This window comes from Schistocerca nitens, chromosome 3 (assembly GCF_023898315.1).
Source record: "Schistocerca nitens isolate TAMUIC-IGC-003100 chromosome 3, iqSchNite1.1, whole genome shotgun sequence".
In the NCBI taxonomy this organism is placed as follows: domain Eukaryota; kingdom Metazoa; phylum Arthropoda; class Insecta; order Orthoptera; family Acrididae; genus Schistocerca; species Schistocerca nitens.
Window position 1 is genome coordinate 708,727,408 of NC_064616.1, and position 27,570 is coordinate 708,754,977.

At 44.2% G+C, this 27,570-nt stretch overlaps 1 protein-coding gene across 1 annotated transcript; it reads left to right on the forward strand.

Annotated features, from left to right (window-relative positions):
• Positions 1-5,416: 5,416 nt before the first annotated feature.
• LOC126249727 (uncharacterized) lies at positions 5,417-26,670 on the forward strand. Its single transcript, XM_049951408.1, has 3 exons — positions 5,417-5,457; positions 21,547-22,143; positions 26,384-26,670. Exons 1-3 carry the CDS (start codon positions 5,431-5,433, stop codon positions 26,504-26,506), a joined length of 747 nt encoding a protein of 248 aa, XP_049807365.1. The 5' UTR covers positions 5,417-5,430; the 3' UTR covers positions 26,507-26,670.
• Positions 26,671-27,570: the final 900 nt, after the last annotated feature.

Genomic DNA, 27,570 nt, shown 5'->3' on the forward strand with positions numbered 1-27,570 from the left:
CGCGGACGGCGATTGCATCTTTCAAGACGATTGTACACCAGCTCATAATGCACAGCCTGTGGCGGAGTGGTTACAGGGCGATAACATCCCTGTAATGGACTGGCCTGCACAAAGTCCTGACCTGAATCCTATAGAACACCTTTGAGACGTTTTGGAACGCCGACTTCGTGCCAGGCCTCACCGGCCGACATCGATACCTCTCCTCAGTGCCGCACTCCGTGAAGAATGGGCTGCCATTCCCCAAGAAGTCTTCGAGCACCTGGTTGAACGTAAGCCTGCGAGAATGGAAGCTGCCGTCAGGGCTAAGGGTGGGCCAACACCATACTGAATTCCAGCATACCGATGGAGGGCCCCACGAACTTGAAAGTCATTTTAGCCAGGTATCCGGATACTTTTGATCACACAGTGTATGTTAAAACGCAATTTGTAGCTTGTTTAAGTATTTCTTGGTAGGGAGGCTGTAGCGTACCATCCTGCTGGAGAGGAATTGACAGATGTAGAAGTACTTCAGGCGCGCTCCACAGATGTCTGTTTAATGATAAGGCAGACAGTATTAACAGAAACCTCAGACTTTTTACATATTATGCAGTTATCTGTAATTAAGTACTATCTGAAAACATCTACATAAATATTCAGGCAGATCTGCAAAAAAATTCGAAGTTGTGCGAGGATTGGCAACTTCTTTTAAATGGTCGGAAATTTAAAATTGTTCGCTTCGCAAAATGTATGATATAGTATCGTATGACTACAACATCAACGAATCATAACTCATACAAATAACTGGGTAATAATTTGTGGGGATATGAAATGGACTAGTAACTACGTCTCAGTTGTTGGTAAAGCATGTGTCAGGCTTCAGTTTATTGTAGAATTCTGTGAAAACTGAGTCAGTTTATAAATTAGATTATTTACAAAACTCTCGTGCGATTCATCCTAGAATATTGCTCAAGTATGTGAGATGCACACCCTATAAGACTAACTGGTGAAAGGTAGCACAGGTTTATTTGGCCCACAAAAGAGTGTAACGGAAATGCTCAAACACCTGAAATCGCCGGCGTTTGTAGATAGACGCAAACTATCCTTCGAAGGCCTACTTTTGAAGTTTCAAGAGCCAGTATTAAATGAGGAATCCAGGAATATACTCCCTTAGAGGTCGTGAAAACAAGATAAACTAATTATCGCAAGGAAAGAGGTACTTAAGCAGTAAAAATGTAAATGCCGTATCGAATTGTGGGCTGGGCTATCCCATGGGGTGGCTTTAGCCACCTGCGAGAAAGAGTGATCTTCCTCAGCGCACATTGGCCACTCTCCTTGCGACTATGAGGGAGCTGTGTCGTGTGTGTACTTGTAATGGGTGCGTTTATAGCTTAGTGTTATGTTTGTGTTGCGTGAGAGAAGGGGGAGGGTGAAACCCGCTGCTGGCACACAGCGTACTTCTGTCGAGTAGCACCAAGGAGACCGCCGAGTTCGGCGTCTTCATACGACGAATAGTTCTCCACCGATAATGCCAAATGCCATCACTTAGTGAGACGCTGCAGCGATTGCTGCTGGTAAGCCTTTCGAGGTATGAGATCATGGTACACGAAACTCTTCTGTTCTACATCTACATCTACATTTATATTCCGCAAGCCACCCAACGGTGTGTGGCGGAAGGCACTTTACGTGCCACTGTCATTACCTCCCTTTCCTGTTCCAGTCGCGTATGGTTCGCGGGAAGAACGACTGCCGGAAAGCCTCCGTGCACGCTCGAATCTCTCTAATTTTACATTCGTGATCTCCTCGGGAGGTATAAGTAGGGGGAAGCAATATGTTCGATACCTCATCCAGAAACGCACCCTCTCGAAACCTGGACAGCAAGCTACACCGCGATGCAGAGCGCCTCTCTTGCAGAGTCTGCCACTTGAGTTTGCTAAACATCTCCGTAACACTATCACGCTTACCAAATAACCCTGTGACGAAACGCGCCGCTCTTCTTTGGATCTTCTCTATCTCCTCTGTCAACCCGACCTGGTACGGATCCCACACTGATGAGCAACACTCAAGTATAGGTAGAACGAGTGTTTTGTAAGCCACCTTCTTTGTTGATGGACTCTCCCAATGAATCTCAACCTGATACCCGTCTTACCAACAATTAATTTTATATGATCATTCCACTTCAAATCGTTCCGCATACTCCCAGATATTTTACAGAAGTAACTGCTACCAGTGTTTGTTCCTCTATCATATAACCATACAATAAAGGATCCTTCTTTCTATGTATTCGCAATTCATTACATTTGTCTATGTTAAGGGTCAGTTGCCACTCCCTGCACCAAGTGCCTATCCGCTGCAGATCTCCCAGCATTTCGCTGCAATTTTCTAATGCTCCAACTTCTCTGTATACTACAGCATCATCCGCGAAAAGTCGCATGGAACTTCCGATACTATCTACTAGGTCATTTATATATATTGTGAAAAGCAATGGTCCCATAACACTCCCCTGTGGCAGGCTAGAGGTTACTTTAACGTCTGTAGACGTCTCTCCATTGAGAACAAGATGCTGTGTTCTGTTTGCTAAAAACTCTTCAATCCAGCCACACAGCTGGTCTGATATTCCGTAGGCTCTTACTTTGTTTATCAGGCGACAGTGCGGAACTGTATCGAACGCCTTCCGGAAGTCAAGGAAAATGGCATCTACCTGGGAGCCTGTATCTAATATTTTCTGGGTCTCATGAACAAATAAAGCGAGTTGGGTCTCACACGATCGCTGTTTCCGGAATCCATGTTGATTCCTACAGAGTAGATTCTGGGTTTCCAGAAATGACATGATACGCGAGCAAAAAACATGTTCTAAAATTCTGCAAGAGATCGATGTCAGAGATATATGTCTATAGTTTTGCGCATCTGCTCGACGACCCTTCTTGAAGACTGGGACTACCTGTGCTCTTTTCCAATCATTTGGAACCTTCCGTTCCTGACGTTTCGTCCAGAATTGCGCTGGACTTCTTCAGAGGCGTTGCTCCTCTGCTGAGCCTTGCCTACATCAGTCGACAAGAGTCAAAGGAGCAACGTCTCTGAAGATGTCCAGCGCAGTTCTGCCCGAAAAATTAGGAACAGAAGAGGTTCCATGCCGTGAAACGCTTACCAGCAGCAATGTCATCCGGTCGCGAAATCCTTCATTCTATCACGCTGCAGAGAGGTTTGGAATTTAATCCATACACTGACGCAAAGACTAACTATCACAAACTTTACGCCACCTCTCCTCCTCCCCATGGCGGGCAAATACTGACAGTGATAATTTCATCCACCACCAGGATAAGAAGCAGCTTCCTTCCGAATCGAGCGCCAGCGCACAGGCGTGCGTAAGCGACCTAGGCAACGGAGGCGGGTAACATCTAAGCAGTCTTTCTTTCCGCGCTCAATACGCGAATTGATTGGGAAGGGACCCTAATACTTGGTAGAGCGGACAGTACGCTCGGCCAAGCATTTCACAGTGGTTTTCTGGTTAAGAATATAAATCTAAACGGAAACAGAAAAACATCTAACAGGAATTGAAGAAAACAGAGTACCAAACTCATTGTTGAAGTAAAAACCGAAACAAGGAAATTAGGATGATCGGTCGCCCAAAGAACAGAGCAGAATACTTGGGAGAGGGGAGGGGGGGAAATCAGAAATGGTTTAATCCTGAACGTCGATAATGGTGGTTATGATGACCCTTTAGTCGAAATCAATAAAACACTAATCCGTAGTACCGTAAGGTTAACAAAAATTCGATTTTCAACATTTCGCGTAGTTATTGACAGAATTTAAAATTTTAAAATGCTGTCACAACCCTCTTATTAAGCGGTGGAATAATTTATTAAAAGTTTAACACCGTAAGGCAATATTGCTGTTAGAAACTGTGTTTACCTTGAGACAGCATAACTCAAGACGCGCAAATACCAAACGTCATTCACCCTCTATTTGAGAATGAGAGTGCTTAGCGACTTGCAACAAACTCTACACATAATTTCAAACCTTCATAAAAATCTCTGTCGTTGATACCCCCCACGGAGTGATGAAAGGAATAAGATTTATTGCTTACTATATTTTCGCTGTTGCCGGCCGTCGCTCCCGAGCGGTTCTAGGCGCTTCAGTCCGGAACCGCGCTGCTGCTACGGTCGCAGGTCCGAATCTTCCCTCGGGAATGGATGTGTGTGATGTCCTTAGGTTATTTAGATTTAAGTAGTTGTAAATTTATGGGACTGATGACCTCAGATGTTAAGTCCCATAGTGCTTAGAGCCATTTTCGCTGTTCATGCCGGCAAACTTCAGGATCAGGCATAACGTTTTAATTTATTACCTCTTTATTAGTAACTCTATTCGCAACACAGTGTTGAGGTAGTTTTCACACATAGCACAAATTGTGTTGTTCAACAGATATGACGTCATAAACATTGAGAACGTGAAAAGCTACTTTTTGCTTAAAATGGGAGTTCAGTAAAACGTATATTCAGGCATAATATATTAATTTAACAGTTATTTACTGCTATCTCTACTCGTGACACATTTTGCAGACAGTATCTATATATGTTTCTGAGTGTCTCTGCCAAATTATGTCATTGTACGATGCATAGTTCAGGAGATACGACGTATAAACATTGAGATGCGCGAAGAACTAGCTTTTGCTTAAAATGGAGCGCAAATCACCAGACTAGATTCATCCAGTGCTTCATAATGAGAGCACTTAGTGCCTTCCAACACACATTAAGAATAATTTCAACATTTTCTAAGCTTTTCTCGCTTAAATGCTCAAAGGTTAACACATTAACTCGTTCGTAAAGTAATCGGGCGTTTGAGGCTGTTTTATACATTAGAGTTAAATTCTTTAAATGATATGGGGCTTACTGGTATTCTGCTAAAATTCAAAGAGATTAAATACCTGTAATTTTACTTCTGTTTTCAATTTTACTTCAGAGCCGCAAATACGAACGTGAAGACGTTCAGGTGCCCGCGAGCAGCTGTTTAGCAATTTCTCGTATAAAGCGACCACAGATTAACTCAAAGATCTCTTCTAAATTTAATACCTCTCGAAACAGCAGTATCTGAAAAATGGTTCAGCCATAGAGACGGCATTCACAGAGACGTTGTAGTAGAAGCCACGCCACGCTATTCGTTTCCGAACGAACGCATCCGTAAAAAGGAAGAGGTACGTTCCGGAGTGTCCCCCGGCGACGTGTTGAGGGTTAGTACATCTGTGCCGTAACACAGGCCTGATTACGATCGTGCCGATGCGAATTAGGGCCTCTGTGCTGTTGTCTGAGCGCGCCGACTGTTAATGTCGTTCCGGACACATTGTTATTCCGCGGGGCGCATCAGTAGAAAGGGCCGGGCTCTCACAGAGCCGGCGGTATATAAGCGCCTGGCGAAAGGAGGCAGCGCAGTAGCACGTAGCTCGGCTCCGCCCTCACCATGGCCCGCGCGCACCTCCTGGCCCTGGTAAGCACATCTCCACAGCTCTCCTCTGCCCGCTTGCGGTAGCTTCCTAGAATCATTCAGCTGGCCTCGGAAGCTACGAAGCGGCAGTTTCACTACCTAGCAAAAATAACTAGGCTTTCTTAGATAACATTTTAACTTCTAAAACATTAAGAATACTCTTGGGATTTTGTCACTGTATTAATAACAACACTTGCTTTCCATCATTTAAACAGATCTCTGCGTCTGTATTTGTCAATCAATTTCTTCTAAGTTGTTAAATCGCAGTGTTGCTTGAGCCAGAGAATAGTTTTATGGCAAATGAGAGAACGAGAAGTGATATGTACAGATTTTTGTTTGGTATCTAACAGATTAGAAAGCTATCACTAAAGTAAGCAAGATCAAGTGCCTGTAGGCTGCAGTAGCTATACAGAGATGAGAGGACTTGGGCAGATAGACCAGCGTGTAGAGTTCCATCAAACCAGTCTAGCGACTGAAAACCACAACAACGATGGGTTGGTTCTCAAACGTCTCCGCAGCGATTCATGTACTGCACAAGTGTGTAGTACCCAGACAAAATACAACTGACTGGGGATTTGAACGAATAAATAGAGCCGCGCGGAGTGGCCGAGCGGTTAGAGGCGCCATGTCACTAATTGCGCGGCCCTTCCCGTCGGAGGTTCGAGTCCTTCTTCCGACATGGGTGTGTGTGTTGTTCTTAGCATAGGATAGTTTAAGTAGTGTGTAAGTCTAGGGACCGATGACCTCTGCAGGTTTGTCTCTTAAGAACTCACACACATTTGAACATTTTTTTGAATAAATAGAAGGGCAGCAGGAGTGGTAAAATGTATGTTTGACTCATGGGAGAGGGTAAGCGAAATGCCGAAGAATCGTATTTGCCAAACGCTTGAAGATAGACGCCAACTATAACGCAAAAACGTAATTTCCAACAACCAGTATTAAGTAAGGAGTTTAGGAATATCCTAGAGCCCCCTACGTATCGCTCCCGCAGGGACGGCAGGCCATTGTGGCCGAGCGGTTCTAGGCGCTACAGTCCGGAACCGCGCGACCGCTACGGTCGCAGGTTCGAATCCTGCCTCGAGCATGGATGTGTGTGATGTCCTTACGTTAGTTAGGTTTAAATAGTCCTAAGTTCTAGGGGACTGATGACCTCAGATGTTAAGTCCCATGGTGCTCAGAGCCATTTGAACCATTTGAACCGCAGGGACTGTGAAGAATGGTTAGACTAATAACAGCTCACACAGAGGCATTTCGATATTCTTCCCACACCCAATGCGCCAATGTCATAGGAAGAAACTCTAATACGTGTTACAATGGGATGTACCCTCTGCCATCGCTTCACAGTGGTTTGCACAGTATGCATAGTGAAGTTGACGCATATGTTGTGTGAGGTCCTACAACACCATCAAAGATCTACTGACACCAGTGGATTGAATGTCAAACCTCTCCGTAGTATCTCATGGAGTGAACACCTGTGCCACGGTTAATGGCTAACCATCCGTCGTGTGATGGCGCTAAGCATTCGGAAAGAGTATGCTACCAGGAACAAACAATTTACACGCCGCAGGCGTTCGGTACAGACATCGAAACTGCACATTTACTCTTCTGGTACATCATCTGCAGGTATATCTACATCTGTGTTTACGATGTACTTGGAGTACCATTAACATTGCCGGCCGCGGTGGCCGAGCGATTCTAGGCAGTTCAGTCCGGAACCGCGCGGCTGCTACGGTCGCAGGTCCGAATCATGCCTCGAGCATGGATGTGTGTGATGTCCTTAGGTTAGTTAGGTTTAAGTAGTTCTAAGTTCTAGGGGACTGATGACCTCAGATGTTAAGTCCCATAGTGCTCAGAGCCATTTGAACCATCATTAGCATTTCCAGCCGTTTTCTGTTCAATTTTAGGAGTGGTGTGGGAGAAAAACGACCGCATGAGCTCAAGGTAAACCTGTTCAAGAGCGAAATATGTCATTTACGTAGCCCCCTATGCTCATGGGTCTTACCACTCCAGTCATTTGAATAAGACAAGTATTCAGAAACAGACGACTCGTTGTTTTGCGTAAAAACCAGTCCGCTCTTTACCTATGTTTTTCTTCCTGTGCCTTTGTCCCACATCTGCGCAGGGTCGACATGACTATTAAAGGATTTGGTGTGGTTAATTTTGAGGTGTGGCCACATGCCCCTCCTGTCACCACCCCGTTACCCCCACTGGACGAAAAATGTGTACCCCAAGTGTCTGGATGCCGGGATGGTTCCTCTGAAAGGGCACGGCCGAATTCCTTCCCCATCCTTCCCTAATCCGATGAGACCGATGACCTCGCTGTCTGGTCTCCTTCCCCGAAACCAACCAACCAACCCAAGTGTCTGGAAGTAGTGTTACTCATGTGAAAGTAAGCGAAAGTCTTCTACGTACTTACATATCCGTGACTTGGGCCTTAGTGACAATATGCCTGCTCCACACTCCTCCTCCATCGTGCCGGGATGGTTCCTCTGAAAGGGCACGGCCGACTTCCTTCCCAATCCTTCCCTACTCCGATGAGACCGATGACCACGCTGTCTGGTCTCCTTCCCAAAAACAACCAACCAACCAATGCTCCATCGTTCCCGATTGCGAGCCTCCTGCCACCACTCCCCCGCTCCTAGTCCCATGTGCTCAGTGTCCTTGTCAATATCGTCCTTCCATCTTGTCCACGGTCGTCCTCGGTATCTGCTTCCAGCTACAGCTCCCAGAAACACGTCATGGGGTACCCCCCTTCATGCATCCTTGCTACATGTCCAGCCCAGGCCAACCATCTTCTTCTTATTCTTTTTATGATGTCAGGCTGTGCTTAAAGCTCTTTTAATTCTTGGTTTTTCCGAATTCTCCATTCCCCCGTTTGTGAATCTATCACAGGACCATATATTTTCCTGAGGTTATTTCGTTCTAAAACAAGTAGTTTCTCTTCGTCTGTTCTCCTAAAGGTGAGGCTTTCACAACCGTACATAAGCAATGGCATAATTATACTTTGGTACAGCCTGATCTTAAAATTTCTTGACAGAGATCTTTTCTTCAGCACATCCTGAAGGCTAAAGTACGCTCTGTTGCCTCCAATAATTCTTGCATTTGTTTCAGTTTCACAGTGGTTCTGATCACTGCAGAGACTACCAAGGTATTTGAAAGTATTTGACCTTTTGAATCGGAGACTGTCCACCGTGAGCGGGTCCCCATCTGTCGCTGACTAGTACTCACCTAGTGGGCGTGAGAAACCACATAAAAACCACATTCGAGTTGGGCGACACACCGACCCTCGTCGTTGATCTACCGGCCGGATTCGATCTGGTGTTGAGGTACCTCCCTCCCGCGGAAGCAGCGCTTTGACGCGCACAGCTGTCCGTGCGGGTAGACCTCCTCCACTATTGATTTTCACAAACCGCAGAAGGATTACATAGTCAACACCTTATTAATCTATTATAACGGTTCCTTTCGATTCATCAACGAAAAATATTATGTCAAAAATAAGAAAAGTGCTTCAAACAAAATGATACACAAAGTGTATTTATGTGACTAGATACGGCGTATCTACGTATTACATATGCTCCACAGGTAGGACTACTGTTATGATATCGACAGTTGCGTGCAGTGGCCAACTGAAAACGGCTGCAGAAGCAAATTTCTGCTCTTACTGGAGTGTTAGAGTACGTAACATAATTACAAAAGAACGATAGGCAGCTAAAATGAACTGTTCGAATAGTGCAACGTTTGCAACACAGGATAGTCCGAGCGTCGAATAAACCGCCTGTGGTCTGGAAGCACAGCCAGCCTACCGGTGGTTTTCCACACTCAATTAGGTAAATTCGCGGCTAGTTCGCCACCTCAGTAACACAACACATAGTTATTTAAAACGCGACAACGGAAGGAGGGTATGATTCCAGAAGGAAGAAGAAGGAATAATGTAGGTGAAGTACCTGCTCCCAGGAACAAACTGACAACAAAGTAGTAGACTAGCTTTCAAATCAGCGCTCAATCGCTGTACAGTGAAAATGCATTCTGGAGTATTTTAGATGTTTATTGTTCCAAATATTAACACATACCCAGTACTCGCAGGACTAAATTTCAAAATATTGTAAAAGGTGACGAATTGTGTAGCAGTCGCTGTCGTTAGCATCGCCTGCGTTCGTTAGCGACTCAGGTATACTACACATTTCGAACAAGTCATCGTCTTTCATCTGAAAACGCATAAAATATGCACTTACACTTATACACTTACTAGACTTTCGAATTGTTCGCGTTGGACATATTTACTCGCAATTAAATTTAAAATAGTTCTAGCAACCACCACCCCCGATTGCGACCAAGGTTTTCTGGAGGTTTCCTTTCTCTGTAAATAACCCTCGCCCTCTTTTATGCCCCAATTGTGGCTCCCCCTGTTTCGCTACCAGCTCGCCTGTTATTTGGCTGAAAGGACTCCGATCCTACAATGAGTCAGAAATTGAACCACCCCTTTAGAACTGGAAAATGTAAACTAGTAATATCTTGCATCTTGAAAGCTGTTTATCGCTAACAAAACCTACCCAAATTATATTCACAGACTTGTGAAACATTTAACATTCCTTCACCCTGCTTTCTTTCCCTTTTGAAACGTGATTTAAAAGTTTTTTGTACGCAAAAACCTTACGGATTCTTCTACGAAGTGTATACCATTTTCTTTTTCAGCGGCTTAGAGAATCGTAAAGCCAGCTTAATGTAGAATTACAGTCATTTTAAATTTCTTGGCGTCACCGTTGTAACATCTACATTTATTCATTCATGCAATAATATGGCACATCAACTCCAGAACGGCTCTCGAATTTCAGGCTTTTTCCGTCCTACTACCCCACTCGACGGCTGTCCCGTAGTAAAAGTATCAGATGTTCTCACTCGCAGTACTGACAAAAGTGCACCATGCTCTTATTTGAATAAAAGGAACAGGTTTTGTTACAAATTTAGGTAAGTCTCTGGGAATCCACTATCCGATGAAGGTAAAAAGTCACTTTATACTTCTCACTGACTTACGGATAAATGATGCACTGTCACTCGTAAGTGGGCTGCGTTACTTGGTCTGCATTACTTGGTCTGCACATTTAAGTTATTATCTTCCTCATTCTGCGTTCCTCCATACTTCTGTCTCATTTGATTTTTTTTTTTTTTTTTTTTTTTTTGAGACGTATAAACTACTGTAATACAGAGCTTCGATTTGTCCTACTTGTTTGTATAGCTTTGCAGTCGTAATCCAGATTAGAATATATTTGCTTGTTAATGTGAGCGAAAACGTTGATTATCCGCTTGCTGGAGGCTCTCACGACTCTCACATATTCGTAAGGAAAGCGACCAATGTGCGCGGAGGAAGAACAACCTTGCCGATAAGTGGCTGAACCCATCCCCTGTGATATCCCAGCCAACAATTCTACACGACATTTAAATTTACATTTAGAAGATATATGAAATGATAAACACCACACAATTCGAATATGAAGTGTAAGGTGGTCATTGGCTGGTAGGTTGATTTGAACACCGCGATACTTTACAACACACTATGCTATTGGCAAAAGTATATCCTCGTCTTCCTCCTACTACGCTTAAGCTTACACAACCAGTGAAAGAGAGTAAAGACTGTTTGAGCTTAATGACCTGTCGACATCGAAGTTATTAGAGACGTAACATTAGCTAAGTTATGAAACATCGAAATTTTTTGTGCTGGTCAGGGAAGGGAGGGGGTTCAGTGACGAAACCGAGAATGGTCTTGAAGGAGCCGTCGTGGTATTAGCGTGAAGTGGTTTACAGCAAGAACAAGAAACCTAAATCAGGATGACCAGACAGCTATTTGTAGCCTAACCCTCCCATTCTTAAGGAATGCACTGCCTCACTCAATTCCCAGTTACATAAGGATCTAGACTTCAAATGTGGAGTCCCAACTAAGGTGCAGCTTAATACTGTTCACAAACACAATACTTAGACTGAACTGAACGTCAAGTTAATTGTATGAAAACACTTGTAGGACTGACTGGGGACAAAACTCCAGGCACCTTATTTAGTGTGGCATTTGGCTGCTTGCCATCGAACCATGTAATGGAGATATTCTCCAAATGGTTCAAATGGCTCTGAGCACTATGGGACTCAACTTCTGAGGTCATTAGTCCCCTAGAACTTAGAACTAGTTAAACCTAACTAACCTAAGGACATCACAAACATCCATGCCCGAGGCAGGATTCGAACCTGCGACCGTAGCGGTCTTGCGGTTCCAGACTGCAGCGCCTTTAACCGCACGGCCACTTCGGCCGGCCAGATATTCTCCTTCTCGAAGCTGCAGAGTAAATACGAAACGGACAAGCGAGTACGGTGCGACGTAAATCCAAGCCAATCCCTGTGAGCTGATACGTCGCGACGCAAAAAAACCAGATTCAGAATTACAAAGAGCACTAAGTTCTACCCACAAATGCAACAATAGAATAGTAGTAACCAGAGATTAGTAGATTTAGACTAGTCTTGGAAAGCTCTCCATCTTTTGCCAAGAGCACTGGCTGCGAAAACTCCGAATTCCAATCCAGCTCACAGTATTAGTTTAGTTTGCCATGAAGATTCATTCCAGCCAAACTTACATACTGCACAACACACATAACATAACGTGAGCTCTGAGTAGTAATCTCGCCTTCGATGCTAACTCATTTTTTGGCAACTGTTGCTATAAATTCTAATGAAAAACAATAACTACCGCTCAGTACGTCCCCATTCATAAACTTAAAATGACTTTCTGCACAGAAAATCAGTATCAGAGGTAGCGAACAGTATCTGCACGGATTAAATTGTAATGTAGCAGAGTACGCGCCGAGACGGAAAAACGTAGAAGAACGGCAATTATTTCGCAAGCAGGGAAATACCGAACTCATTAACTAGTAAAAATATAAAATTGCACCTGTCTCTTCGGAACGAAACGTCCGTCCGTGGCTGTGTTTACAGTTGCGAGGGAAAGCTCAGGAAACGAGTAATATGCAGCCGAGCAGCGGAACATAGCATTGGTCACGCAATGAACTGGTTGGCGGCGACGATGAGTCTTGTAGCAATGCCTTATCCGTCCTAGATTACTTCCTGCACGTCTTCCTGCGGCCAGAAATGCGTGTTATGACGCCGATGCTGATTCATCATGCTGAAGCAGTAAATACCTGGCGTGACATAAAAACTTTAGTCTTGCGCTATACGAGCTGCGTAACGCCATAGCTTAACATCGAGATAAGAAATTCAGTCGGAAACTCAAACGGAAATGTTTCGAGTGGTACCTCTTTGTGCCTCTTGCCCTCCCCACAGATTTCTCCAATCTGGAAGTGCTTCAATATAGAAACGTACTCCATCGAACGAATAGTTGTGATCCTTTACTTATCAATCTACATTGGTGTACTGGTTAAGGCACTACACTCATATCAGAGGACAACAGGATTTTTTGTGGTTTCTCTCAAGCGCTTCAGATGAATGGTGAGGCAGTTTCATCAACAAAGACACAATCAGTTACAGTTCTCTTCTTTGTCCAAGCAAGCGCCTCGACGTCGATTGTACCACTCCTGGGTTTTCTGAAATGAGTCACTAAAAGTACTAGACGAATTTTGCTGTTCGGGCAACAAAATAACTGATGTGGCCCCAAAAATCAAATGGCTCTAAGCACTATGGAACTTAACATCTCAGGTCATCAGTCCCCTAGAACTTAGACCTACTTAAACCTAACTAACCTAAGGACATCACACACATCCATGCCCAAGGCAGGATTCGAACCTGCGACCGTAGCGGTCGCACGGTTCCGGACTGAAGCGCCTAGAACCGCTCGGTCACAGCGGCCGGCGATGTGGTCCCAAGTAGACTGCAGAATACAGTCTTGCAATAGCAACAAAAGCATTTGTGAACAAGCAAATTCTGTAAACATCAAATACACTAAACCATATTAGAAACTGATACAGGCATACGCATTCAAATACAGAGATATGAAAACAGGTAGAATAAGGCGCTAGGGTCGGCAACGTCTATATAAGACAACAAGTGTCTGATTCAAATGGCTCTGAGCACTATGGGACTTAACATCTGAGGTCATCAGCCCCTAGAACTTAGAACTGCTTAAACCTAACTAACCTAAGGACATCACACACATCCATGCCCGAGGCAGGATTCGAACCTGCGACCGTAGCGGTCGCGCGGTTCCAGACTGAAGCGCCTAGAACCGCTCGGTCACTGCAACAAGGGTCTAGCGCAGTTGTTAGATCGGTTACTGCTACTACAGTGGCAAAGTGAATTTGAACATGATGTTATAGTCGGCGCACGAGCGATGGGATAAAGCCTTCTAGCTTGATGACATCTCCTTATTTGTTGCACCGCTGCACGGGATTAGCCGAGCGGTCTCAGGCGCTGCAGTCATGGACTGTGCGGCTGGTCCCGGCGGAGGTTCGAGTCCTCCCTCGGGCATGGATGTGTGTGTCTGTCCTTCGGATAATTTAGGTTACGTAGTGCGTAAGTTTAGGGACTGATGACCTTAGCAGTTAAGTGACATAGGATTTCACAAACATTTGAACATTTTGAATTTGTTGCACTACTCTCGCAAGCTATTATCTACTGTTCGGAGTGGCGCAGCTAGTAGATTTTCTCATCCTTTCATGGTCGAGTCGAATTTAGTTGTTGAATCGTCACTAGTCGTTTGGTCCCTAAGTACTTCTAAGAATAATCCGTGCCAACTGACTGTGGCTGACACAACTAACTTTCAAAGTGAGGGCTCTCCAGTCGTCGTACTTAAGGATGCGCCAAGGTCAAATATTATAAAACCAAACACACGAGGGGGGGGGGGGGAGCGGCGCGGGGGGGGGGGGGTAAAATGAATTGTTGCGCCACTCTTAGGACTAACCTTGTTATTTTGTACATATACATCTGCAGCTACACTCCGCACATTACCTTGTGCTGTTTTCATCGCCCTCTCCCTCCCATTCCCTGCCCCGTTTGGGAAAGAGGCACGGAAATAACAGCTACCGTTACATCTACGCATGAGCTTAAACTTCTCTAATTTTTTGTCTACTAATGTGAAATTTAAGTGTAACGATGAAGTATGTTTCTAGAATGGCCTTGTGCGTAAACATTTCCATAACGCGTAATATATTAACTACACTGTCTTCCAGTGCAGTTTGTTGGGCAATATTTCACACACTTTGCGCTAACTAGCAGGACTAAACGGACGGCTCTCAGCTAGAAACATTTAAGTTCGCAGGGACATGTAGATCGCTCTGCATCTGGCATCGCAGCCTAGAACATTGGAAATATTAAACATATAGCTAGAATCTCCTCGCCGATCATTCACCGCGTTTAAGGATCCTTAGGCCATACAGAAATAGTTGTTGAGTTCGAACATCAACATGCTTTAATCGCAAGTCATGATTTCAAAGCGCAATAGGCCTTGTTATTGATATATAACAACAAAAGACCATGATTGCAGCAATTATCTTAAGAACTAATACCAGTATTATGCATATCAGAGAAATCTTATACACTGTTAATTTTCTTTCTGACAATTCTGTTTACATTATTTTCAAAATTTTCAATATCACCACAACAGGTTCCGTTAGCACTCTGAACTTGTTAAAAAGACGCTGATCCTTAGGCGAACACTTACAACTCGTACACGAATTTTTTTCGCTCATAAGACACTAGTCCCCTGAAGAGAATATCATATGAGCAGACAATCCGATAAGTAGATTTTTGAGGAGTCAAACGTTCGTCACACGTGCCACGTTCCAAAGTTTCCACTTAAGGTAGGAACCTACGATATCTTTTAGCAGATATGATTGACATGTTGTTCTCAGCTAAGGTCAAATTCGTAATAAATTCCTAATATGTTAACAGATTTAATTTCTGTATCTTTCTTCTCAGACAATTCTAAAAGACGTTGGAATTTGTATGACTTCCATGGGAGATCTAATTCAAATGAAATCTAAGAAGGACCCAGAGATGGATCCCTGTAGAACATTAGTACGAGCTGCCACTAAGGGAAAATGATTACAAGAATTGCACCGTCAGAGGAGAGATGTTTCGCAGCTTGGGAATGACGACAGCGCGATGATCTGACCTTGTTTCCCACTCCCGATGTTGCTAAGACAACGTGGCCGTGGCAGCGCACGAAGGCCGGAAGGCGCAAGAGCAAAGAAAGCGGCGCGTTTCGTCATGGCGCATTGTTTGCGCGGGAAACAGGGCAACGCTGCCATTAGCAACCACTTTCTCCCACTACATGCCACAGTCCACAACTTAATTAACGCCTTCCACTTGACTCTTATCACAGTGTAGTAGTTCAGAGGCGCTAGAGTGTGCGACATTCTTTCTTACTTTTTCTCCCCGCAGCATATGCACTCTTCCCCTTATCTTACGGACGATCTCCGTTATCCGGCCGGAGTGGCCGTGCAGTTCTAGGCGCTACAGTCTGGAACCGAGCGACCGCTACGGTCGCTGGTTCGAATCCTGCATCGGGCATGGATGTGTGTAATGTGCTTAGGTTAGTTAGGTTTAATTGCTTCTAAGTTCTAGGCGACTGATGACCTCAGAAGTTAAGTCGCATAGTGCTCAGAGCCATTTGAACCATTTGATCTCCGTTACTAACGTCCATCGAAGAAATACACGGTAGCTTTATGCATCCAGGAACACTGGATTCTTTTGCAGCATCTACTGACAGTGCTCTACTACCACTAAGTTAGGTGACATCAGGGTTAAACACTGGGCTCGTATAAGTTAGGAGGCTGAGTTCAAATCGTCTCCAGGCCATCTTAATTTAGATTTTTCATAATTTCTCAAATCACTTCAGGTGCTTGCCTAGAGTTTCTGCTCGGCATGCTCCTCAGCATGGCCTACCGTTTTCAGTTTCATGAATGAGACTAGCTTTCACTAATGCAATACAAGGTGAAGAAATAGGGAATTACTGTCTGATATGGTTTTCCTATATTACCAGCTATCAAACAACTTTCCAATATCTGGGGTATCTATAAGCAGCGATTTAACGTGCAACGACCACCAAATCTGTGAGAAAACCTGTTCTCAGAATGACATTATATGGTTCAAATGGCTCTGAGCACTATGGGACTTAACTGCTGTGGTCATCAGTCCCCTAGAACTTAGAACTACTTAAACCTAACTAACTTAAGGACATCACACACATCCATGCCCGAGGCAGGATTCGAACCTGCGACCGTAGCGGTCACGCGGCTCCAGACTGTAGCGCCTAGAACCGCACGGCCACTCCGTCCGGCGACATTATATGAAGGAATACTGATAAATTGTAGTTTATCCACGACCGAGTTCTCTTAACAAAACGCATGTCCCACGATTACTCAGTAGTGCTTACAGCTTATTAATCCTTACTATGCTGAATTATCAGAATATCCAGAGGAAAGCTACGTGATTCATTACGACTTTTAATCACAAGTGCGTCCCAAAAACGTGCTCAAAGTTCTATGATAAAATTGAATCAAAATTGAACTTACCATCGACGTCGAGACCGTAAGTCCAACTGGATCGAATACCAGCACCTCAGTCCCCTCAAATAATTCTTTCCCACATTCAGCATCTTTCCTATAACATTCTCTCCAATTCCACAACTTTATCCTCCCACCTAGTATATGACAAGGAGCTACCAGAATACAACAAAGAACACACAGTATCAACGTCAGGTCTGGAATACCTCGCAGTTTCATCCTGTTAAAATTTATTTTTTATTTATTTTACTTTTTTCAAACAAACGCTGAAGGCAGCCCCCTAAGGCCTTTAAGAAAGGTCACAGTTCGTAGTAACTGATGGGAAGTAATCGAGTGAAACAGAAGCGAAATCTGGCATACCTCAAGTAAGTATTATAGCCCTCTGCTGTTCCTAATCTATACAAATGAGTTATGAGACAACCGGAGCAGCCTTCCTAGACTGTTAACAGATGACGCTGTCGTTTACCGTTTAGTAAAGTCAACAGAAGATCAAAACCAATTTCAGAATGATTTAGACACGATATTTGTATGATGCGAAAAGTCGCTGTTGACGAAACAACAAAAAGTGTGAGGTCCTCTACAAGAGTATTAGAAAGAATCGGTTATATATCGGTTACACGATAAATCATACAACGACTCATCTAAATACCTAGGGTTGAATAATATGGAATTGTTTACCAAGAAGTAATGGAAGAATTCAAAAATGAAAAAATCTAGGGATTGCAATTACGAACAACTTAAATTGGAACTATGACATAGAAAATGTTATGGGGGAGGCGAACCAAAGACTGCGTTTTATTGTAGAAACACTTAGAAGTTTCAACAAATCTTCTGAAGAGGCTACGTGCACTACACTTGTGCGTCCTCTGCTAGAGTATTGCTGCGCGGCGCAAGATCCTTATAAGACAGAATTGACACAGGACGTCGAAAACGTTCAAAGAGACGCAATAGAGGAGAGACTATCAAGAATTTGATACAAGAATTGTGGTGGCAGTTATAGAAACAACGACGTTTCTTGACGCGGAGAGACCTTTTCACGAAATTTCAATCTCCAACGTTCTCCTCCGAATGCGACAATATTTTGTCGACTCCCGCCTACATAGGGACAAATGATCATTGTAACAAAATAAGGGAAACCAGAGATCGTACGGAGAGATTTAGGTCTTCATTTTTGACGTGCTGTTCGAGATTGGAACAATAGGGATATAGTCAGAAAGTGGTTCGATGAATCCTCTGCCAAACATTTACGTGTGAGCTGCAGAGTAGTCCTGTAGATGTTGATTTAGGGATATTGTAAATGACGGATACCTAAATAATCAGTTGTAAAAGGATGCGGAAGGGAATAGGTCGTGTCCTGTTGGCAGAATCCAACAAATGCATTCTTTTAAAGTGACGGAAAACCTATACATGGACGTCCGGGCTTAAATTTTTAGCCCAGACCTCCCGTATCGTAAGTATGCGCCACATCGTTTAGTAATAAATTCCAGTGAATGTTGCAATTAAAAAGGCGTTAAGACTCATGCAAAAACCTTATTCTGAATAGTCCAACAGTGCACGTTCGGTGGCAAGTCAAGAAACATGTCACTTCTACCTACGTACATCTTGCATAATGATTATGACGGTAAAATTAGAGGAATTGGTGCTAATACGCTGGCGTGCAGTCGTTCCTCCAGCACAGGAGCTGATGAGGTAGATGAGAGCGAATCATTTTGGTGGTTGTGCTATGCATAGAAAAGTAAAAAAGAAGGTACAACAGGTTGCAAAAGGCAGCTGCAGCACTGAAAATGCGGTAGATAAAAACGTTGTGCTGACAAAGATATAAACACGATAGCATGGGCGTCCGCAGAAATTTTTCAAATTGAAGCAATACTCTGAAATTGATTCATTTTGTATAACTGGAACAGTTAGTTTGACTACGTATACTGTCGCAAGAACTAAATTTAACAAGAATTACATGAAACGTGATGTGTCTTAAACGATTAATAGATATACATTCATTGTTTTAGGCGCCGGCCGCGGTGGTCTCGCGGTTCAGGCGCTCAGTCCGGAACCGCGCGACTGCTACGTTTGCAGGTTCGAATCCTGCCTCGGGCATGGATGTGTGTGATGTCCTTAGGTTAGTTAGGTTTAAGTAGTTCTAAGTTCTAGGGGACTGATGACCACAGATGTTAAGTCCCGTAGTGCTCAGAGCCATTTGAGCCATTGTTTTAGGCAGAATATTTTCATGGCAGAGTGGTAGGCATTTCTCATTCGTACAAGGTAATTATATACTTAAGAAAATACATTTTTTAATATTTATCAGCAGGGTTGGCATATTAGGATATGTTTGATGTGGACAGTCATGTTTTATCATCACACTGAAATGTGTCTCATATCTGCGTTAAAAAATGTCAAAGTTGTAGTTACACCTTACAGTATTATGATCATATATGTGCATAACATATATTTCTCTTAATTATGGTACCTTCATTATCCAGCATGATGTGATCCACATGACAACGATATATTATACAGGGTGTTACAAAAAGGTACGGCCAAACTTTCAGGAAGCATTCCTCACACACAAATAAAGAAAATATGTTATGTGGGCATGTGTCCGGAAACGCTTAATTTCCATGTTAGAGCTCATTTTAGTTTCGTCAGTATGTACTGTACTTCCTCGATTCACCGCCAGTTGGCCCAATTGAAGGAAGGTAATGTTGACTTCGGTGCTTGTGTTGACATGTGACTCATTGCTCTACAGTACTAGCATCAAGCACATCAGTACGTAGCATCAACAGGTTAGTGTTCATCATGAAAGTGGTTTTGCAGTCAGTGCAATGTTTACAAATGCGGAGTTGACAGATGCCCATTTGATGTATGGATTAGCACGGGGCAATAGCCGTGGCGCGGTACGTTTGTATCGAGACAGATTTCCAGAACGAAGGTGTCCCGACAGGAAGACGTTCGAAGCAATTGATAGGCGTCTTAGGGAGCACGGAACATTCCAGTCTATGACTCGCGACTGGGGAAGACCTAGAACGACGAGGACACCTGCAATGGACGAGGCAGTTCTTCGTGCAGTTGACGATAACCCTAATGTCAGCTTCAGAGAAGTTGCTGCTGTACAAGGTAACGTTGACCACGTCACTGTATGGAGAGTGCTACGGGAGAACCAGTTGTTTCCGTACCATGTACAGCGTGTGCAGGCACTATCAGCAGCTGATTGGCCTCCACGGTTACACTTCTGCGAATGGTTCAGCCAACAATGTGTCAATCCTCATTTCAGTGCAAATGTTCTCTTTACGGATGAGGCTTCATTCCAACGTGATCAAATTGTAAATTTTCACAATCAACATGTGTGGACTGACGAGAATCCGCACGCAGTTGTGCAATCACGTCATCAACACAGATTTTCTATGAACGTTTGTGAGGCATTGTTGGTGATGTCTTGATTGGGCCCCATGATCTTCCACCTACGCTCAATGGAGCACGTTATCATGATTTCATACGGGATACCCTACCTGTGCTGCTAGAGCATGTGCCTTTACAAATACGACACAACATGTGGTTCATGCACGATGGAGCTCCTGCACATTTCAGTCGAAGTGTTCGTACGCTTCTCAATAACAGATTCGGTGACCGATGGATTGGTAGAGGCGGACCAATTCCATGGCCTCCACGCTCTCCTGACCTCAACCCTCTTGACTTTCATTTATGGGGGCATTTTAAAGCTCTTGTCTACACAACCCCGGTACCAAATGTAGAGACTCTTCGTGCTCGTATTGTGGACGGCTGTGATACAATACGCCATTCTCCAGGGCTGCATCAGCGCATCAGGGATTCCATGCGACGGAGGGTGGATGCATGTATCCTCGCTAACGGAGGACATTTTGAACATTTCCTGTAACAAAGTGTTCGAAGTCACGCTGGTACGTTCTGTTGCTGTGTGTTTCCATTCCATGATTAATGTGATTTGAAGAGAAGTAATAAAATGAGCTCTAACATGGAAAGTAAGCGTTTCCGGACACATATCCACATAACATATTTTCCTTCTTTGTGTGTGAAGAATGTTTCCTGAAAGTTTGGCCGTACCTTTTTGTAACACCCTGTATACAATGGAGAATGGAGAACTGAAACTTAAAAATCTGAAATAGAAAAAAAAGAGAACTGTGGAGAGGACACCGTTGGAATGCAACAAAAAAAAAAAAAATGCCAAATTAACACTACTCAAAATAGAAAACGGAAATAAACTTTTAAACACCACAAAATGTCCTTTTGTATCAATGCTAAATTTGCTATTTAGTAATACCGCAAACAGTCATTGCTACAACTACGTGAAAACTTCGTAATAAATACAAACTCTATACCCTGACGTTCCGGAAAGGGGTAAGTGCGCCCTATAACTCGGGGGTTGCTGACGCCTATAGACTATTAATGTTAGCTGAAGATGGCTGAAAGCGCGAAATTCACTTGGCGTAAATAAAGCTGTATAAAAGGTGGTCGGTTGGTGTATGTCGTCAAGTAAGCTTCACTGTTTGTGGAACATACGACTGTCCGGACGATTAAAAGGGGCCAGCGAGCACAACTCACAAAAACCTTGCCCCTCTTGTTGCAGACGATGTGCTGGTTGGCAGTGTCGGTACGCACTGCACCTGCGGGACCATATAGCGGTAACGGCGGAGGCGGCTACAGCAGAGGCGGTGGCGGTAATGGCTACAGCGGGGGCGGCGGGGGTGGCAACGGCTACAGCGGGGGCGGCGGTGGCGGCAACGGCTACAGCGGAGGCGGCGGAGGCTTCGGCGGCGGTGGCGGCGGTGGCGGCGGCGGTGGCTACAGCCCGCCACTCCCCAACGGGTACGCGCCGCCTCCTGCCGTCGACACGCAGTACGGCGCGCCAGCGCAGGCGCCGGTCATCCACAAGCACGTGTACGTGCACGTGCCGCCGCCGGAGCCCACGTACGCGGCGCCCAGGAAGCCACAGCCTCCGCCGCCGCCCCCACAGAAGCACTACAAGATCGTGTTCATCAAGGCGCCCGCGCCGCCGCCGCCCACGGTGCCGGACCTGCCGCCCATCGCGCCGCCCCCCGAACAGAAGACGCTCATCTACGTGCTCGTCAAGAAGCCCGAGGAGCCGCCCGAGATCACCATCCCCACGCCCGCGCCCACACAGCCTTCCAAGCCGGAAGTCTACTTCATTCGCTACAAAACACAAGTAAGTGCGTGTTTAGATTAAATAGATATTTTAAAGAGTTGGTCTACTGCTATAATCTAAAGCGCACAACGCTAGATTTCGAGCTCGACGGGAGAGACAGACTCCTCAGATCAAAATCTGTGGATCTGGCCTAAGGTATTGTTCGCGCAAGTTAGCTTTATGACTTTTTTTACTGATGACAGATTGTATTTAACCGAATCAGATGACGGCACGCGCTAGTGAAAGTAGCAAAGAGCATAGTTTGAATATGCCGTCACTCTACCATCTGTTGAGAAAGATGTATGAGACAGGAGAAATACCCTCGGACTTCAAGAAGAATATAATAATTCCAATCCCAAAGAAAGCAGGTGTTGACAGATGTGAAAATTACCGAACTATGAGTTTAATAAGCCACTGCTGCAAAATACTAACAAGAATTCTTTACAGACGAATGGAAAAACTGGTAGAAGCCGACCTCGGGGAAGATCAGTTTGGATTCCGTAGAAATGTTGGAACACGTGAGGCAATACTGACCCTACGACTTATCTTAGAAAATAGATTAAGGAAAGGCAAACCTTCGTTTCTAGCATTTGTAGACTCAGAGAAAGCTTTTGACAATGTTGACTGGAATACTCTCTTTCAAATTCTGAAGGTGGCAGGGGTAAAATACAGGGAGGGAAAGGCTACTTACAATTTGTACAGAAACCAGATTTCAGTTATAAGAGTCGAGGGACATGAAAGGGAAGCAGTGGTTGCGAAGGGAGTGAGACAGGGTTGTAGCCTCTCCCCGATGTTATTCAATCTGTATATTGGGCAAGCAGTAAAGGAAACAAAAGAAAAATTTGGAGTAGGAATTAAAATTCATGGAGAAGATGTAAAAACTTTGAGGTTCGTCGATGACATTGTAATTCTGTCAGAGACAGCAAAGGACTTGCAAGAGAAGCTGAACGGAATGGACAGTGTCTTGAAAGGAGGATATAAGGTGAACATCAACAAAAGCAAAACGATAATAATGGAATGTAGTCGAATTAAATCGGGTGATGCTGAGGGAATTAGATTAGGAAACGAGACGCTTAAAGTAGTAAATGAGTATTGCTATTTGGGGAGTAAAATAACTGATGATGGTCGAAGTAGAGAGGATATAAAATGTAGACTGTCCATGGCAGGGAAAGCATTTCGGAAGAAGAGAAATTTGTTAACATCGAGTGTAGATTTAAGTGTCAGGAAGTCGTTTCTGAAAGTATTTGTATGGAGTGTAGCCATGTATGGAAGTGAAACTTGGAAGATAAATAGTTTAGACAAGAAGCTTTCGAAATGTGGTGCTACAGAAGAATGCTGAAGATTAGATGGGTAGATCACATAACTAATGAGGAGGTATTGAATAGAATTGGAGAGAAAAGAAATTTGTGGCACAACTTGACTAGAAGAAAGGATCGGTTGGTAGGGCATATTCTGAGGCATCAAGGGATCACCAATTTAGTATTGGAGGGCAGCGTGGAGGGTAAAAATCGCAGAGGGAGACAAAGAGATGAATACACTAAACAGATTCAGAAGGATGTAGGTTGCAGTAGGTACTGGGAGATGAAGAACCTTGCACAGGATAGAGTAGCATGGAGAGGTGCATCAAACCAGTCTCTGGACTGAAGACCACAACAACAACAAGACCAAAATTATGGCACCCGCAAGAAGTAAAGAACGTAGTCACTAGCCGGTCACGATGCACTTAGCGTCCCCTGGCCGTCATCGGATACACGCAGTGATGTTGCAGTAAACTAGTAGTGACTCAGGGAAGCGCATCGCAATATTAATGATTTGGAGACAGCTGTGCACGTACTATCAAGTGTTTCAGCGTGTCCTCGTGAAACATCTCGATAAGAACTCAAGATAAGCCGACCGAAGCGCACTCACTCCCAGGTGTAATAATATTGTGATCGACTAATACTGAAACTCAAGGTAGCTGGGCGAGAACATTTGAGGATATGAGGATAACGAAAACCAATACTGATGGTGTGATATATTGACCAGCATATGTATAGCGCAATGTTGTTTTCCTTACTCTTGTGTTTCTCATCTCCACGTCAGAATAGACAGTTAAAACACAAAACAACACAAAATTCCTTAACTTTCGCAAGCAGAAGACATGCAGTAAACAGTGTTATAGTGGACGGAAGGGACATCTGATACAGTAAAAAAATAATGCAGAATCTGCAACAAGCAAGCATCTATTATGTTCGGGTCCGTAAAAAATGGGAATAAAGCTAAAGAAAAATAGAAAATCTGAGAAAGATAATGTTAAAGTGGAAAATCAGAATATTCGAAGTTTCTTCTTAGCGTCCGAAAAGAATCAAAACTGGTTGTTCATTCGTTACATCTATAACCCTTCCGAAATTAACTTATTTTTGTTAAAACAATACTGATGTAATGAGTTACTGGACATCGAAAACAGACAGAATTTATTTTCGTGTACAGGTCATAGTTCGCATAATCGTGTCTTTTGTATTAAAGCGTTCTCTCTGTTTTAACAAGCTCATCTAATATAATAATAATTGATCGAATATTAAACCAGTAAATAAAAAGAAATGACGAAAAATGAAAGTGAGACAGGGTAAACAGCTATAAATATACTTTACTGTCAAAGTCGACCACTGAGCTGGGTTTCAGTAGTCCTTTTCCACTGATTCAGTCTGCGAATTGTACAACTGCAGAGGAAGTTCGATATAGTTTTCCCTGGGTCCTCCTCCACTGTTTCATCGCTGCACCTATCTTCCCACTATATCATCCTTATCAGCGACCTTTCCCACATACCGAGGCTAGTTTTCTCGCCTTGTTCTCAGTTCGTGCCCCTAGTGTAGTGTTTTCCCATTCGTATCAGTGTCCCCGATGCGCCAGTGGTCCATTTCTCACCTCCGTAAAACAGTACACTGTAAAAGAAACTTTATTTATTTTCTCTGCTGCCCATTCTGACATTATTTGAGGAACACAGTTTCCTTCGCCTAGTAACGGCCTGTAGAGCCCCCTATAGTTGTGCATATAGCGTTCGATCCGGAATCAGTCGACTTCGAACCTGGTGGCGTAAGTAATTCTCATCATCGGTATGCAGCGGTGGCATACAGTTTCTGGTCGTTAGACGGTGCGCCACTGTACTGGATTAGATCCGAAACCTCTCAGCAATGTCTACTGGGTGAGAGCGTATGCAGCACATGGATAGACGATGCTCAATGTCACTCTTAGACAAGAGAAAGTAACCTACTACCACACAAATGCATCTTTCCTTTCCTTTCATTCCCACGATCATCTACATCTACATTTATACTCCGCAAGCCAGCCAACGGTGTGTGGCGGAGGGCACTTTACGTGCCACTGTCATTACCTCCCTTTCCTGTCCCACTCGCATATGGTTCGCGGGAAGAACGACTGCCGGAAAGCCTCCGTGCGCGCTCGAATCTCTCTAATTTTACATTCGTGATCTCCTCGGGAGGTATAAGTAGGGGGAAGTAATATATTCGATACCTCATCCAGAAACGCACCCTCTCGAATCCTGGACAGCAAGCTACACCGCGATGCAGAGCGCCTCTCTTGAAGGGTCTGCCACTTGAGTTTGCTAAACATCTCCGTAACGCTATCACGCTTACCAAATAACCCTGTGACAAAACGCGCCGCTCTTCTTTGGATCTTCCCTATCTCCTCTGTCAACCCGACCTGGTACAGATCCCACACTGATGAGCAATACTCAAGTATAGGACGAACGAGTGTTTTGTAAGCCACCTCCTTTGTTGATGGACTACATTTTCTAAGAACTCTCCCAATGAATCTCAACCTCACACCCGCTTTACCAACAATTAATTTTATATGATCATTCCACTTCAAATCGTTCCGTACGCATACTCCCAGATATTTTACAGAAGTAACTGCTACCAATGTTTGTTCCGCTATCATATAATCATACAATAAAGGATTCTTCTTTCTATGTATTCGCAATACATTACATTTGTCTATGTTAAGGATCAGTTGCCAGTCCCTGCACCAAGTGCCTATCCGCTGCAGATCTTCCTGCAGATCTGGATACGATACGATAAGATGCAAAAGACGACAGTACCCTGCAGGCATCTGCACGACACACTCTCATATGATGAGCCGCTCTACCCCAATGACTTAGGATGCCTCAGAAACACCTGTGAAATGAGTTACAACGTTCCAATAGGAGCAAATACCTAGGCAGAGAACAGAATGAATGACCGCAAGTGCTTGGTGCCTGTTGCAGACTCAGGAGGGTGGCGGACCGGGCGGCGCGTACGGACCTCCATCGCCGTCTGGGCCCAGCCCAGAATACGGTCCTCCGAGCGCCGGTGGTGGCGGCGGCGGCGGCGGCTCGGGCCCCTACTGAGACCTGCACCTCACAGCTCACACCGCAGCACTCGCTCGTGTCTAGTTGTGAACACAGTTAGCTATAAACTGTTATTCATAGGTGGTGTTTTCAATCACTTTTGTTCATTTTTTTAAACTGTTTTTTATACATGTAATATGTAATAAATTTATTGTTTCTTAGAACATTGCATTTTTATTGTTGTTTGTGATATACAGGTCGCTTCACAAAGACAGACCCTATTTCACATATTTTCATCGAAAAACTCTTTTACGTAGAAACACGGAATGACGCACTAAGTGACGCACCCAGAAGGGGAGGAGGAAACGAAATGAAACGTCACGAGTTGAGACGGTACGTGAAGTTACATCAGTGATTATGGTATCGAGTCAAATTTACAAAGAACTTGGCAGTAGGAGTCTACTTATCAGTATGATATTCCTGAATTCTAGTCAACAGTAGATATCCTCGGTGTAGCAAAGCAGCTTAAATCACTTAATAAAACCAAGGCCTACGATCGAGATCGCTATACCAGTCACGTTCCTTTCAGAATACGCTGCCACAATAGCTCCATATTCAGCAGTTATACATAACCGATCGCTTACCGAAAGATCCGTACCTAAAGACTGGAAAGGATTGAGGGAGGACATAGAAGCAATTCAGAGGCAGGCTGCTAGATTTGTTACTGGTAGGTCTGAACATCACGCGAGTGTTGCGGAAATGCTTCAGGAACTCGGGTGGGAGTCTCTGGAGGAAAGGAGGCGTTCTATTCGTGAACCGCTACTGAGGAAATTTAGAGAGCCAGCATTTGAGGCTGACTGCAGTACAATTTTACTGCCGCCAATTTATATTTCGCGGAAAGACCACAAAGATAAGGTAAGAGAGATTAGGGCTCGTACAGAGGCATATAGGCAGTAATTTTTCCCTCGTTCTGTTTGGGAGTGGAACAGGGAGAGAAGATCACAATTGTGGTACGAGGTACCCTCCATTACGCACCGTATGGTGGATTGCGGAGTATGTATGTAGATGTACATGTAGATGTAGACTGGAAAGTTGCTCAAGTCACACCAATACTCAAAAAGGGA